The sequence below is a fragment of the Panulirus ornatus genome, chromosome 40 (genome assembly GCF_036320965.1).
Source record: "Panulirus ornatus isolate Po-2019 chromosome 40, ASM3632096v1, whole genome shotgun sequence".
Lineage (NCBI taxonomy): Eukaryota > Metazoa > Arthropoda > Malacostraca > Decapoda > Palinuridae > Panulirus > Panulirus ornatus.
In genome coordinates, this window is record NC_092263.1 from 16,034,636 (window position 1) to 16,049,660 (window position 15,025).

The 15,025-nt window shown below is 38.0% G+C and overlaps 1 protein-coding gene across 2 annotated transcripts in view; it reads left to right on the forward strand.

Moving 5' to 3' along the window:
- Nucleotides 1-15,025, forward strand: part of LOC139761475 (serine racemase-like) — a 40,522-nt gene that overhangs the window by 12,933 nt on the left and 12,564 nt on the right. For both annotated transcript variants that reach the window (XM_071685716.1, XM_071685717.1), the window contains exon 7: nt 14,230-14,348. In XM_071685716.1, coding sequence (XP_071541817.1) covers nt 14,230-14,348 — 119 coding nt within the window. The remainder of the gene's footprint in view (nt 1-14,229; nt 14,349-15,025) is intronic.

The window sequence follows — 15,025 nt, forward strand, 5'->3', positions numbered from 1 at the left end:
TCTGATGCCCTTTCCCTCTGGGAACTCCCTCAAGGGGTTGGCCACTGCATAAGAGACTCCATGACTGGTGAACTTCAGTGCACAGAGTTGTCATTACCACTTTTGAATTTAGGTTGTTTCATAAATGATACTTTATTCTTGCTAAAAAGGATTTATTAGTATATACATCATTCAGTCCAGTGAAATTAGACTTGGTTAAAAGCATTACTCTTTTGTTTGTCAAACACTTTTCATTTTCTCTGAAACTTAGAAAAAGATGAATAGATTTGAAAAGCCTCAACAATCTTTTGTCAGCTTTCAGATTCCTCTGAAAGACTGCTCACTGCAGTGCCATGAAGCTTGGCATGGATGCACTTTGAGGATGTTTACAATATTTTCTTTCATTGGCTCATAATCCAACTCTTTCTCTTTTTATGTAAAGAAAATGACTTGTATATCAGTTTCTTCATACAAAGCCATGAGTTAGATCAGCTTGGTTTAGTATGAGTCTACATTGAGTAGTCTCTTTAAAGTTCAAGCGATCTCGATTCCTTGAAGTTCCTTTCTCTGATATGATAATCCAACTGTACCAACAAATAGAGGACCAGGAGGAGAACTTTACCGGACTGAGAGTCATATAAGGAAAGCAGCAGAGTAGTTACATCTACAAATGTATCTGGAAATTCATTAGAAAGACATTGAACAAAGATACACAAGTGCCCTGCCAGGAAAATGGAAATGCTGTTGAGTGCTCTACCCAGTGAAGTAAAAAGTTTATTTAGAGTCAGCAGTGAAACCTTCAGACAAAAACTTTGGTGTGTTTCCAAAGCATTTGACAGGGTATGTCATAATTCTTTGTCCTTTAAACTTGCTTTCTTTAGCTTCTCCCCTCTGTTTCCTGATGCATTGCTTCCTATTTAGCCAATCTATTGCAGTAATCATTGATGGATCAATTTCCTTATCATCATTGGTGCTCATCTAGGTTCTCTCCTGTTACTTTCTCTTTTTGTTCGTGAATTATTGTCTCTCACCAACTTTGAACACTGTTCACTCTTATGCTGAGTATTCCACTATATGCTTCAACTCAGCTTACCCTTCTTTCAAATACTAGTTCTCTTTCTTACAGTGACTGTACCTCCTCCCCTACTTCAGATCTGTGCAGCATCTCTGCATAGAGAAATGGTAAACTGTTTGAATTCTTTTGTGACAAAATGCAGTTGATCCCTTTAAACGTCCCTTTTTCCCCTCTGTTCAGTTTCAAAAGAGCACAGTTCAACCTTGTAGTAAAATAAATATGTTGGACATAACTTTATCTTCCACTCTGTTTGAAAACCCAAATACATCACAAAATCTGCTTTCTCAAGGCTGGGGTTGGTGTATAGGTGCAATAATTATTTTTCTTTTGAAAATTTCTTCATATACGCACACACACGCACACAGGGGTTTCCTTAACCCTAGTCTGTAGTATTGCTCCCAAATCTGGAATGGTTCTTTCACTAACCCCCTATGAGCCAAATTGAGATCAAAAGCCTTCCATCTCATTAATTCTCTTGGCATCACTTCATTCCAGTGATTTTTTTCTATCTACCACGATATTGCTTCCCTCTCCCTGTTCTACAGGTATTATTTTAGCCACTGCGCATGAGCTGCGTTTGTGTCCCTGCCATTAAGGCTTGGACCTGTGACATTCCTCTGGCTGTTGCTTCCCATAGTTTCTTTATGAAGACCAGCTTTGTGGGGAATGGCTGTTATGATACCTTCTTTCCTTGAACAGTGAAGCTGTGGAATTCTTTTCTTTCCTTCATTTTTTTCCTATAATGTTTCTTCCTTTTAAGAGTCAGGTTCACAGACACCATACAAATTTTTTACTAATTTACCTTTCTTTCATCCCTGATGGTCATGACTGGGGCATGTTTGGACAGTATCATATTAGTAACTACAAAAGAAAATGGACAGATGACTGAAGGGAGTGTTAAATCTGCTTAAAACACAACTGCACCTCCTGGATGGCAGCAGAAAACAACAGTACCATATCACAAAACAAGCTAGATTGAGTGATCACTATGTGCTATCCCTGCCTCAGGAAAAAATCTTGTCATAGGTATTTGTATGTACATGGGTATGTATTTGCTCCTTCATTCCTTAACCTTTAACCTGTGGTTGAGGTACTAAATGATGCATATCATATGCACAGAAAGAAAAGAATCATGAAGATTCTAAAGTTCTCTTTTCTCTTATAGAATATTTCCATGTATATTATTAAAGAAAAGACCCACACCAATATTCCTTCATACTGATGTGGGTGTGTTGAGTTGATGGGGAAAGGCCCTAGCTGATGGATCCTTATTTATATTAATATATGATGATTATTGGTGTTTTACATGTGGTCACACATCCCTAACATATCATTTACATACATTTTTACATACTTGGTTTTACATTATACACTCATTATTTATGTATTCATGTTTCATGGTGTGGTGTAAGGAGGTTTGATCATGTAAGTAATAAAAGGGTAAGAGGTGTGGTAATAAGAAGACTGTGGTCGAGAGAGCAGAAGAAGGTATGCCAAAATGGTTTGGAATTATAGGGAGAATGAATGGAGAAAGGTTGACAAAGAGGATTGGTGAGTCAGAAGTGGAGAGAACAGAGAAAATGGGGAAACCAAATTGGAGATAGAAGGATGGAGTTAAGATTTTCAGCAATTAGGGCCTGAACATGCAGGACGGTGAAAGGCATGCATAGGACAGAGTGAATTGGAATGATGATATACACAGGGGTCGATGTGTTGTCATTGGACTGAACCAGGCTTGTGAAGTGGCTGGGTTAAATCATGTAAAGGTCTGTGGGGTTGGGTCATGAACAAGGAGATGTGGTTTCAGTCCATTACACATGACATCTAGAAAATGGATGTGGAATGTAAGCAAATGTGGCCTTTCTTTGTCTGCTTCTGAAGCTACCTTGCTCATGTGGGAAATGGCAGTTGTGTAAGAAATATTTTATTTTTACACATAGAACATTATTTGAATGAATAAAAATGACCTTATTTTCATCATATATACATAATTGCTTATACAAGAGAAAGTTTCCTTTATCATAAAACTGTTTAAAATGGTGTGTGTGTAAATCTAGCTTCCCACCTTGATAACAGTTACACTCTCCTTGAAGATATATGGGTGACTGTGTGCTGGATATTTTTTCCAGTTGTGTTCTTAGATTCCTAGTTACATCCATAGATAAGAGATGGAATTGCATGTTAAATAGGAACTAGATAAGGGTGAAATCCATCAGTTATATAAATAGGCATGCAATTTAAAGCAGAATGTGGCCATCTGAAGGTCCTTCTTGAAGAGATATTGCAGTTGAAGTGTTAAGAAGATGAACTTGACAATAACATAACTGATATGTTTATGAGATAAAGCATTGGTCAAATGAGTGTAGCAGTTGTACTTAAAATTGAGCACCAGTACACATGTATGTAAAGTTTATGAAAGTGATAAAAATAAAATACTGGAACATTTGATTTACATCAGTTACAGTATATAAACAGCCAGCATTGACTTGCACGGGGTTAAATAACAGACTTGATTCTTAGATTACTATGATATATTAGCACTGTATATACATGAAACTCCTTTGCAAAGAAAGAGAGTGGACAGTTTTATTAGCCTTTGTCCAAGCATTCAACAGGATGAACTGCAGGGTTTTTGATGAAGTATCAAAATAAAAACATTAAAGGTAAGCTAAGAAAATGGATCAAACAAGTTAGAGTGGTTGCATCTGGAACTGTGAGTGACGAGATGGCTGTATTCCTCGACACTGCAAGCAAAAAGTCACCTCTGGTGAGGCTGTATCATTAGGAGTACAATCATGTCTAATGATTTTGCACTCTAAGGAATCCACATCTCTCACCCATAATGTTTCTGCTTTTCCAAAAACCTCCACAAATCTTCACCCTAGCTTTCACAAGGTAATAATCAGACCGCACCTGCTGCCCCTCTCAGCACATTCACATACAAAAGTCTCTCTTCTGCTTGACTGTCAGTCAGTATGTGGTCCAGTGATACTCGCTGACCATCTTTCCTACTTACATATGTATACTTGTGAATGTCCCTCTTTTTAAACCTGGTAATCCCAGCCACCAGTCCTTTTTCCACACATAACTCCACAAGCTGTCCACCATTTCCACTCATAGTACTGAGTAGCTCATCCCCCCCCCTTCCCATTTATGCCTCCATCTGCTGCATTACTCACCTTCACATTTAGATAATTCTTTTCTAATAACCAGTGTTTTGCATCAAAACTGCTAACACACTTACTCAGCTGTTCCCAAATCATTTGTCTTTCATGGTCTTTCTTCTGATGGTAAGGTGCATAAGCACTAATAATCTCTCATCTCTCACAATCCATTATATTTTTACCCACATCATTCTAGAGCTCACTTCCTTTTTCTTTCACACACTTCAGCAACTTGTGCCTCAGCAGTAGTGCTACCCCTTCTCTAGTTCTTGCTCTTTCACCAACTCCTGACTTTACTTCTTTGACATTTCCAAATCATTCTTCTCCTTAACAACCCTTGAGCTCTGTTTACTCAGAGCCAGATTCTCCAGGTTTGTTTCCGTAAACGTTCTACCTATCTTTCCTATATTCTCATCTTGGTTATATCCACAGGCATTTAGCCATGTCAGAATGAGCCTTCAAGGAGGATAAGCACTCCTTGCTTGGCTCCATCCTCTGTTCCATCTTTTAGAAACTGAAATACAAGAAGGGGGTTTCCTGCCTCCTTTTGTTACCTTCTATGACACACTTGGAATACAGTGATAGAATTCTTTCACTCCCTCCCCAGGGATAACCAGAGATATCATTCCAAAGTAAACTTGATATATGTTTATCTGAAGTCAGTTCCAGATGAACCCAGATACATGATTATTCAATGCACGTGACAGTAGAGGGAAATTGCATTATTCAACAACTGAGTGCTATGTGCTAGCCTTGCCATCACGGCAGAATTGCGTCTTAACTACTCATAGGTACTATAAGGTACTCATATTGTAGAATTACCAAAGATAACCAATATCAAAGCATATGGCACGTGTCACTTTCTTATGTTTACTCATCAGAGGTAATTGTGAGGATTTTAATGCAGATGAAGCATTTTCATGAACCACCCTTTTGAAAATTGGAGGTAAAGATGTTTAGACTTTTTTTCAGTTAGATACTCATTACAACTAGGCTAACACTTTCTTGAAATAAATCATGAATGCTCTTGCATTTTCATTTCTTGATTGAAATAAAGTGAATTGGAGAAAAAACAGTTCTGGAGATTTTTGCATGAAGACTGTATTTTATTCAAATAAAGAACATTGTAAACCTTAGTTTGCACCCTTCCTTTAAGACTTAGAAGCCTTGCCTTTTATATCACATCTTTATACGTTTTTATAATAAAGTTCTTATCTCCTGAAGAGAAATGGACTTTGTAGAAATGTTGAAAACATTCTGGTCATGGTACATTTTTCAGAAATTGGACTGTCAGTTGCCTTCATCTTTGTATATCATTCATACCAAATTGCACAATCTTGCTGCATTGATATGAATATTGCCAAAGTATTCTGTTTCTGACCACCACCTCATCTTCTGAGAATATTGCACATTTGTCTTTGTTATCAAGGTAGATATTTCACAACCTGCACCAATAGACAAGACTATGAAAAAACTGAAGGTTGCAACAACAAAGTTATGAATTTACATATGGGAAAGTAGTGGTAGTAAAGTTGGAAAGGACAGAGGTATGCAAAGGGAATAGGGAGCTAAGTAGATAGAGAATTGATTAATAGCAATTTTTAAAAATTGATGTGTACTTGTAGCATATGTGGCACATTATCATGTGGAGATGTATTATGTATGAAGTAAAGAAAGTAACCATTAGTAAGACTCCATAACTTCTTCAACAGCCTTTCATGGATGACTTTACCAGTTAACTTTTTATTTTTGATTTTTTGAACACTTTATTTTGTCAATTTTTATTTTTGCAGTTATATTCTTACTTTCTCTGTCTTTTTTTTATTCCAGTAAACTGCAGACAATCCATCAAAAATGAGATCGAAATGTGGGTTGAATCTTCCTGAAGTTCAGATCTCCCGAAAGTAAATATAGAGATTCTACTTATTTTCATCCTACCTAACACAATAGTTTTGATTAATTATTTCTGTAAGAAAAGTAATACAAGTGAATGAGGCCATTTTTCCATCTTTTCTTGGCGAGTTGATTATTTTTAAGAAAATGCAAGTGTGTGAGGCCATTTTTCCATCTTTTCTTGGGGCTACCTCACTAACATGGGAAATGGTGAAAAAAGAAAAAATCTTGAGTTGTTAGTACTACCACTATTATCATTTAAACTGACAGTTCTTCATTTAAAGAACAAAGACTTCCCAGGATGTTATCTTTTCAGTGATTCATCTTCTTTCTCAACAATTCTTAGATGAAATATATAGCACTGACATTATTCCTGCTTCCTCAGCATGCACTTTTGCAGTTTAAGCTGATTTTTTCTGTTATAATTGATTTGTTTTCAAATTAGTGGAATGGCTCATATTTTCTTTTCCACCTAATCTAAATAATGTATTAAAGAAATTTCTTTCCTCAGTTCTTCAACTTTTAAGTATTGGGTTATAAAAAGAATATTTTTTTGTATGAAATGCAAATTAACTCTTTACTCAAAATCAGTGTATGTATATAAGTGTATCTAAAGAATGGTGTTACTGGACTTCACCTGCCTTACCTTTGATGAATCTGTATAATTGTTTCTTGATGAAAGGGAGTCCTGTCTTGTCGAAGAACGTCTTATTTCAAAGGAGTCTGTCATTTCCCTGCCACTGATAGTAGTGCAGCCTTAGGGCTGTAGGAGCTGTTGGAAAGTGGGTCGTAGAGTAAAACTAGGAACCTTGCAAGAAGGTTCCATGGGTGATTATGAATTGATAGATATTTTTTTTTTGTGTGTGTGTATGTGTGTGGAGGCTACGGTCACAGACAAAAGTCCACATTCCACATTATGTCCAGGCCTTAATTAAGATATAGAAAGGTTGATGAAAGAAAAAAAACAGACGAGGGAAAGAATGTATGAACTGTGGAGGAAATGAAAAACCTGTCTTTGAAAATGTCAGGCCATAGCTATTGGGAAAGACATGAGAGGGTAGAATAATCCAAAGCTTTGAGTTGAAGGGAAAGAAACACAACAAAACGGCTCATCCTTGAGTTGCCACCAACCACACAGTAATCTTGTGAAGTGGAAGTTTGCGAGTAGTGTGTGGTCTAGCTAGTGGTTGAGTCACACAAAGTCAGCTCTTTGAAGCAAAATCTAAAGTGATACTTATAAAAGAGGTATAGTAAACCAACATTGTATCATAGGGTAAGCAGGTCAAGTTTTGACGTTAGCCTGGAAGAATTTATAAATTGGACTGCTCACAACTCAACTCTGTCAAGTAAGGATGCAGAGCCAAAACCACCCCAGATGTGAGAGCAGCACTCCATATAGGACAGATCAATCATTTTATAATTGGAGCAACTGTTTAGAGCAAAAGAAATTTCAACATCTAAACTGGACTTTCAATTTTTTATGAGCAGACTTAGCTGTTTCCATAATATGGGATTTTCAAGATAGTGTGGATGTTACAGTAATACCAAGTAAGTTCATTGAGTCAAGAGGTGGAATTACAGAACCATTTTAGGACAGATTAAAGTTGAGAGGAATTTTCACTGGAGAGATGGGCAGAAACTGGGTCTTGGAGGCACTGAACATAACCAGATATTGCATACCCCAATGAGATATACTGGCCGAGACTGAGTATATTGAGGAAAATGTGTCAAGACAAGATGCGATGGAAATTGAGTAAGAGAAGAAGGAGCAGAAGTGATGAATGTGGAGGAATGTAGCTTTGAGTCACCAGCATATTAGTGCAATTGTTTATTTGTGGAAGAGAGAAAATCATTGATAAAATGGAGAAAAATTGTAGGAGACAGGACAGAATCTTGAGAGACATCTTTGTTGATGGAGATAGGGGGGAGAGGCTAATCTATCAACTACCTCAGAGACAGATTAGCTAGAAAGGAAGCTAGGTATACTGGAGGGAAACCAGAAGAGGAGGAGCATAGAGTTGAGACCCCAATGCCACACCGTGCAGAATATGTCAAGGACAACTACATGGAATTCCCCAGAATCTTTTAGTGGTGATTACTAGACATAAGATAGGAAAGAGTATTACCAGTAGATCTCACCTTACAGGAGCCATACTGGTGACCAGAGAGAAGACTATGAGATTCAAGATGTCTAAGGATATAGAAGTTGAGGAGGGATTAAAAGACTTTGAAAATGGTAGATGTCAAAGCAACAGGAAGATAATCAAAGATGGATAGAACAATCACCCTTATTAGGGATAAAATGCACCAAAGCTTGTTTATAGACAAATGGAACAGACAAGTGAACACAGATGCAAATTCATAAATGCACTCTTTCAGTACATAGGGATGGATGCCATCAGGACCATGAGCCTTGCATATGTCCAGAGATAGGAGCACTTTTTGAACAGTTCAATTGGGCATAGGGTTAGTAAGAGGAGCATCAGGAGATGAAAGAATGTTAGTTATCCAAGGTAGAGTTAGAAGAGAAATGGGAACTAAAGAGAATAGCTTTTTCTACTGGATAGATAGGTACAGGATCATTGGAACAGAATAGTGAAGGAAAGGTAGAGCAACAGCAGTTTTTTATGATACCTTTAGCTAAAGAGCAGAAAGATCTATCAGTGGATGACAAGGAGAGGTTATTGCTGTTTCTTTGAATAAAGGAATGCTTTTCCACACGGATAATGTACTTGCGGTGATTATAGGCAGTGATAAATGCTGAATGGAAGTCACAGGAAGGAGAATTTTCTCAAGCCTGTTAAGCCTGATCCTTAGCCTGATTGTCTTCAGAACAGGAACAGTTGAACCATGGATTAGAAGAAGAGGTTATGTTGGAGGAAGAGAGGATAAATGCCTCCATTCCAGCAACAATAACCTCTGCTGTGCATTTGGCAGAGACAAGCATCACCTCATAGGAAACAGTAGTTTACACAAGGAAACCCAGAAAAGAATTTTTGTAAGTTATTCCAGTCAGGTTTGTTGAGGTGCCAATATTTACGTTTAGAAGGGTTGCTTTAGGAAAGTTGCTGTTAAAATAGATACATATATGAGTGTGGTTAGGCAAACCAGTTAGGTGCAAGATTGTATATTTACATTGCAAAGAATTAGATGCAGAAAACGGATCCAGAGTATTAGGAGATTGGCCACAGTGGTCAGGAGTATGGGTAGGGTGGGAGATAATTTGCTGTAGATAATTGAGAATGGAAAACATGAGGGCTTCAATCCCCCCCCCCCCAATCAAATGGGAGGAATTCAACCATTCCCTTCGGTTAATGTTGAAATCCCCTTGGTAGAAGATCTCAGTTTGTGGATGAAGGGATGCCATAGTCTCATTGCAGAATTGATGTTAAGATGATTAAAGAAAGATATAAAATTTTCACAATTATGAGAGCAATATGGAAACAAAGGTAAAGTGTGGTAGTTGGGAGACTGACCTTGAGGCAGAAAAATCAAAATTTGAAGACTCACAGTCCTTGAGGCATGCAACATTTATGTTGATATTGGAATAAACACAGACACCACCTTTGAACCAGAAACGTGAGTGAAGTTTATAGTTAGATACAAAAGAGGGGTTAGTGAGAACTCCATTTGACATTTGGGTGTCAAGAGAGAAGTAAGATATTTGGTAAGGTACTAGATAGATGGTGTTTAGCAGAAGAGAGGGTACTGAAGAGACCACAAGTGTTGGTATAGTGAGTAGAAAAAGAGGCAGGTCTGTCAGAGAGGGAAAGGTTGTGGTAAGACTAGTAGTACTACTATCTTGCAGTAGAGTCTGATAGGAACCGAGAGATTCTTAGTGGCCTTCAGTTTGTTGGACTTTAACAGATTACATTTAAATGCAAGTGTGCAGACAAGCGATGGCAAGAGAATTTGTGTGAAGAAAATAAGTGAGGTTTGTGTAGGTGTATGGTACTTGTAAGAAAATGGCAGTACTAGCTGGTAGTTGCACTTTGATCAGACAGAAAGTTAGACCAGCGTTACTAACATGGAGGGTTTAAGATGGTTCTGAACACCACTTTAACGCTTCTCAGTTAGGAGCGTAGCATTACTGTGGGCAGCTGCTGCCAGCAGCCTACTACCTAACAGATTGCTCCAAGGGTAGGGAATGAGATATTCCTTGAGTTAGCCATCAGGGATCGTGGAAGGCACCATTATTTACTGCTTGAGCCCTCCCTTTCATTGGCAGCAGAGTCACAACATATGTCACTCTAACAGTACTTTGTAGTAGTCTGTTCTTACTCCAGATGTACTTTAGGACGACACTATCTACCTCTTCCCCCCCTCACACCATACATCACATCCATTCATGGTGTCATCCACATCATATATATCTTCCTATCTTACTCTTATGTAATGTTTAGCTACTGTGTCTGGTAAAATTCTGTGACTTACTTTTTTGGATGGTTGTAACTGAATCTCACCACACTCATTTTGCGATGAGTTTACATTTATTCTCCTGTGTCTCTGACACTTAATTACACACACACACACACACACACACACACACACACACACACACACACACACACACACACACACACACACACACACACAAACAAAAAATCTTTATTTAGACACAGTGCTAGGAGAAGTGTCTAAAATAATTTGGCTTCTGTTAATGTTTCTCACGTTGACAGTTCTCCTTTGATTATATGCTCACCTGAAACTTAGCACATACAGTAGATAGTAGTTGGTAGGCAGCCACTGACCAGGGAGGTATATTACCAGTACTACCTGCCAGATATTGGGAGGATATGTGGCAGTTGTGTAGTGAGCCAGTACTTCTGTCTTAGTTAAGCTGCACTCTTTTGACCCAGTTAGCTGTCTTTTTTTTTTTTCTGCCTCAACCACACATGGACTGCTAGCATTCTGTCTACAAACATACAGTCTCTCCTTGTCACACATAATGCTTAACAACACTTAGCTCACACAACTCATTCTTCCAAACCACAGATTTTCCTGCAGTGATTGCTATGTACTAGCCCTGCCTTTTAGCAAAATGGTAGGAGCAATAGATAGAATTAGTAGGCAGGAACATTAGATGGGAGCATGAGAAGGAAACATTAGGTAGAAGAGTGGGCAGGAACATTAGCTGGGAGCATTAAGCAGAAGTGGTGAGTTAGGTTAGGTTAGGTACATGCTTTAGGCAGAAGTAATTGGCAGGAACATTAAGTAGGAGCCTCTGAAAACAGTGTGCTAGAGTTACCCTCTACCAGTGGCCTGCAAAGAGTGAGGCAATAAAGGCTTAAGAAGTGGCACTTGAGTTCATCAGTTATGAAGACTTTTGCCGTGGCCACCCCCTTGAGGGAGTTTCCAAATGGAATAGGCATCAAAGATATGGATACAGACACAGTGGTTTTCAGTGTTGCTTTTGGGTCTTTCATAATTTGAAGTGTCATGTAAGCTGACCAGAATGTTTTAGGGAATAGTTTTGCATGCTTCAGCTTGCTTTTAGTGTGGTAAATATATTTATACATACCTACCTTTCGACCTTCCTTCCCCAGGGGTCCTTTCAGGCTCCTGCAGTGCTCAGGAAGCCAGCAATGTTCACCAGGTGGGACCACAGGTCTTGAAGTGCAGTGATATTTTGTGCATGTCTTTGTGGGAACGGTGTAGGGTATTAGAGGTGTAAGTTTTCATAACTTCATTGTGGTAGTTGCATTTTGGATATGAGAGGTCTTGTGATATTGTATTTTGAAACACTTTGTAATGTAAGGACAGTGGTTGGTATTGAAAGTCCAGACAGAAAAGGGTAACTCATCCATGTTTAGGGAGTGTGGTTTCTGATGGGTTGATTATATCTTGCAGGGTGGTGTTTGAGATTGGGTTTGGGGAATGTGGGGTTGTTTAGTGCTTGTCGTATCCTTTGATATGTGTATATCTTGTCATTGTTGAGGATAGGGATCTGTGACTATAGGTTCCCAAAGTGTGAGGCAAGGTTTAGCCTTTTTATTTCTATGTAGGGGTTGCTAATTGGTTATGGAAGGGTCTGGTGCCATTGCAAGAAACTGAGTGCCTGGCTTATTAAAATGAGATCATAATGGAATTTTCTTGAATGTTTGAGGTTGTTAAGTAGCTAGTGATAAGTGCTGTGATATGTTCGATTTGCTTCTTTGTTTATGATTAGGAAGGTTAAGTGTAATTAAGAGTGGACTGAATTAATTGTTTTTACAGGATACTACTCAAAGGGATTCTTTTCCTAGTCTGAATCTTGTACCAGTAAGTGTAACAGGAGCATTTAGCTTGTTTATAGCTATTGTATTGATGTTTGTGGTGTAGTGAGTGAATGCTATGCTTGTTATGAAGGATGCCCAGTTTTGTTGGGTGGGAATGGTTGACCATTCAGGGTAACAGAAGGGTGGAGGATAGAATCATATCTGACAAGAGTCAAAAGAATGGCAGTGGACTTTTGTGGTGATGCAGACATTCTGTTTTGGGTGAGGTTCTAATTGCATGATGAAAATTTATGTGTGTAATGTTAGTTTGCTGTGATGCAATTGTTAGGTCATCTGCATATGAGAGGACTTCCATACTGTGGTCAGCAGATGTTGGAGGGTCATGTAGGAGAAGATTGCAGAAGTATGAAGAAAGAACCACTTGTAGGGAATTTCACTGTAGAGTTTAAGGATTTAGAAGTGGAAGTCTTTGTACATGACTCTGGCTCTGAAGTCAGCCATGAAGTTGGTTAACCATTTGTGGATATTGTTATTGTCATAGAGAGTGATGTCAATTATCTTGTATGAGGATGTTTCGGAGATGGTGTTGAATGCTTTGTTATTGCTTGTCATCAATATTGTGTGGGAAGGGGGTTGTGGTTGGTAGGAGCCACCGAAATTGAGTTGTTTATGGTTTTTATTGCTGCGTGGTAGTGAGTGATTGGGTCTAAAGCCATGCTGTGATGGTGAGAGTGTGATATTTTTGTTGACTCATTTGTTGATTAGTTTTTCAAGGATTTTGGTAAATGAAGATAGCAGTAATATGGGATAGTATGAGGAGAGGGAGTTGGTTGGTTTGATGAGTTGTAGGTTGTATGTAAGACATACCTATGATAACTGCATGGATATTTTGAAAAGCATATCTGATTTTCTGTAAGTCATAATGTTTAAGGCCCAATATGAATTGATAGCTTAAGATGAAATAGCCTCGATAGATACAGTATGATACATTTATTATTTTGAAGTAGACTTCATCAATCATAGTTTTTGTTATCACAATTCATCCAAAACCCTTATGCTGACAGAAACTAAGGGAATGTACCACTAGCAAGCTTTTTGCATCCTTGTCATGCAGACAATGCCCTGGCTGGCAGGATGAAGTATTGAAGACACCACCTTTGCCCAGTTGCACAAGTGTTTGTGACACTCCAGCTCTATACCTTTGATGCCTTACCTTCAGCTTATCTTTGTACTGCAGCATCATCCCATTCTAATACTACAGAACCACTTCCTCTATTGTGGTTTTCTTATCAAAGCATTAAAAGTATTATTATTTTTGTAACTATGTTTGCATTGATACTGCTGTATTGTGAATTAAATTCATTTATTTTACAGGATAACGGATCTTCATGACTAGTGTAGTTAAACCTTTGAAGATGTTATAATTGAATACAAAGCAACAGATTACTTTTTAACCTGTTTTCATATTCACAAGCATACTATGAAGTGGAGCCATATGATTAATGTGAATTTAACTGTAATGAGCATCTCAGCCATAAATACAGTAAATCTAATATCATAGAGATCACTAAATACCAAGTTTATCAGTGCTTTTAAAGCAAATACTTAAAAGGTAAATTCTGATAGTAATTAGATTTTTGACAATTCTTAGAATTAGTAATTTGGTATTTACTGATGACATCCACAGAAAATGAAATCTGTATCAGATGATAGTCTCAAAACTAAGTTTACATCTAGGTTTAAGTGAAGGGTTGATATGCTAGCTCATGTTAGTTTGTCAGTGAAAATATACTCATGGTTATTTGAATTAAATTTTGAATTATCCATATGACTGGGTATTCATTTTCTAATTATACTTTTTCATCACTCATTTTGTCCCAATTTTTATTCAATGCTGCAGTATATGCTGTAGAACCAGTGGGTAAGGACCTTCAGAGGTGTCTTGAGGCCAAGCAGAGATTATGGCCAAATCCCCCATTGTACCTAAATACCGTGGCAGATGCCCTTAGGCTACAGGCAGTAAGTATTTTGAACTTTTTTTTATTTTTTATCTTTAATGTAATGTAAGAGAATTCTTAAAGTACTGATGAGCTGACTGATGAATATCTAGTTACTATCTGCCTGGATGTCTCTAGGGTAGCAGAGAGGTAAGTGTAACCCCTGCTGCCAATCAGAGCATCCCCTTCCAAAACATCAGAATTCTCTAGATGGGTTCTGCCAGTCTGCATCCAGCAGACACCATGTGGAGTCACTTTTTATTTCTTTGTCCTCTTATAGTGACTGACATGGCGCGGACAAAACATACCTTAATGAAAGGCTAACTTTGGGTGAAAGAAAAAAGTTTAAGAAAAAATAGTGAAAATTGATCAGGGCTCCAGAGGTCTTTGTGGACCTGACTCTTAAAGGAAGAAAGTTTATATGAGGAAGAAAAGATTAAAGAAGGAACAGAATTTTAAATTTTTGCTGTTTGAGGGAAGAAGATATCATAACAGCAAATTCCCAAGTGGACAGTTTCTTAGCAGAAACTGCATTTATTTGCTTTCTGATTATCTTTTTTTAATATTTTACAAGCTGCACTTGTTAGTGAGACTGGTCTAGAGTTCACTGCAGTTTTCTGAGCTCCTTTATTAAATACAGGCACAACATTTGCCCTCTTTACTCAAAAGGAGACAAGGAACAGGCACTAAACTACAGAC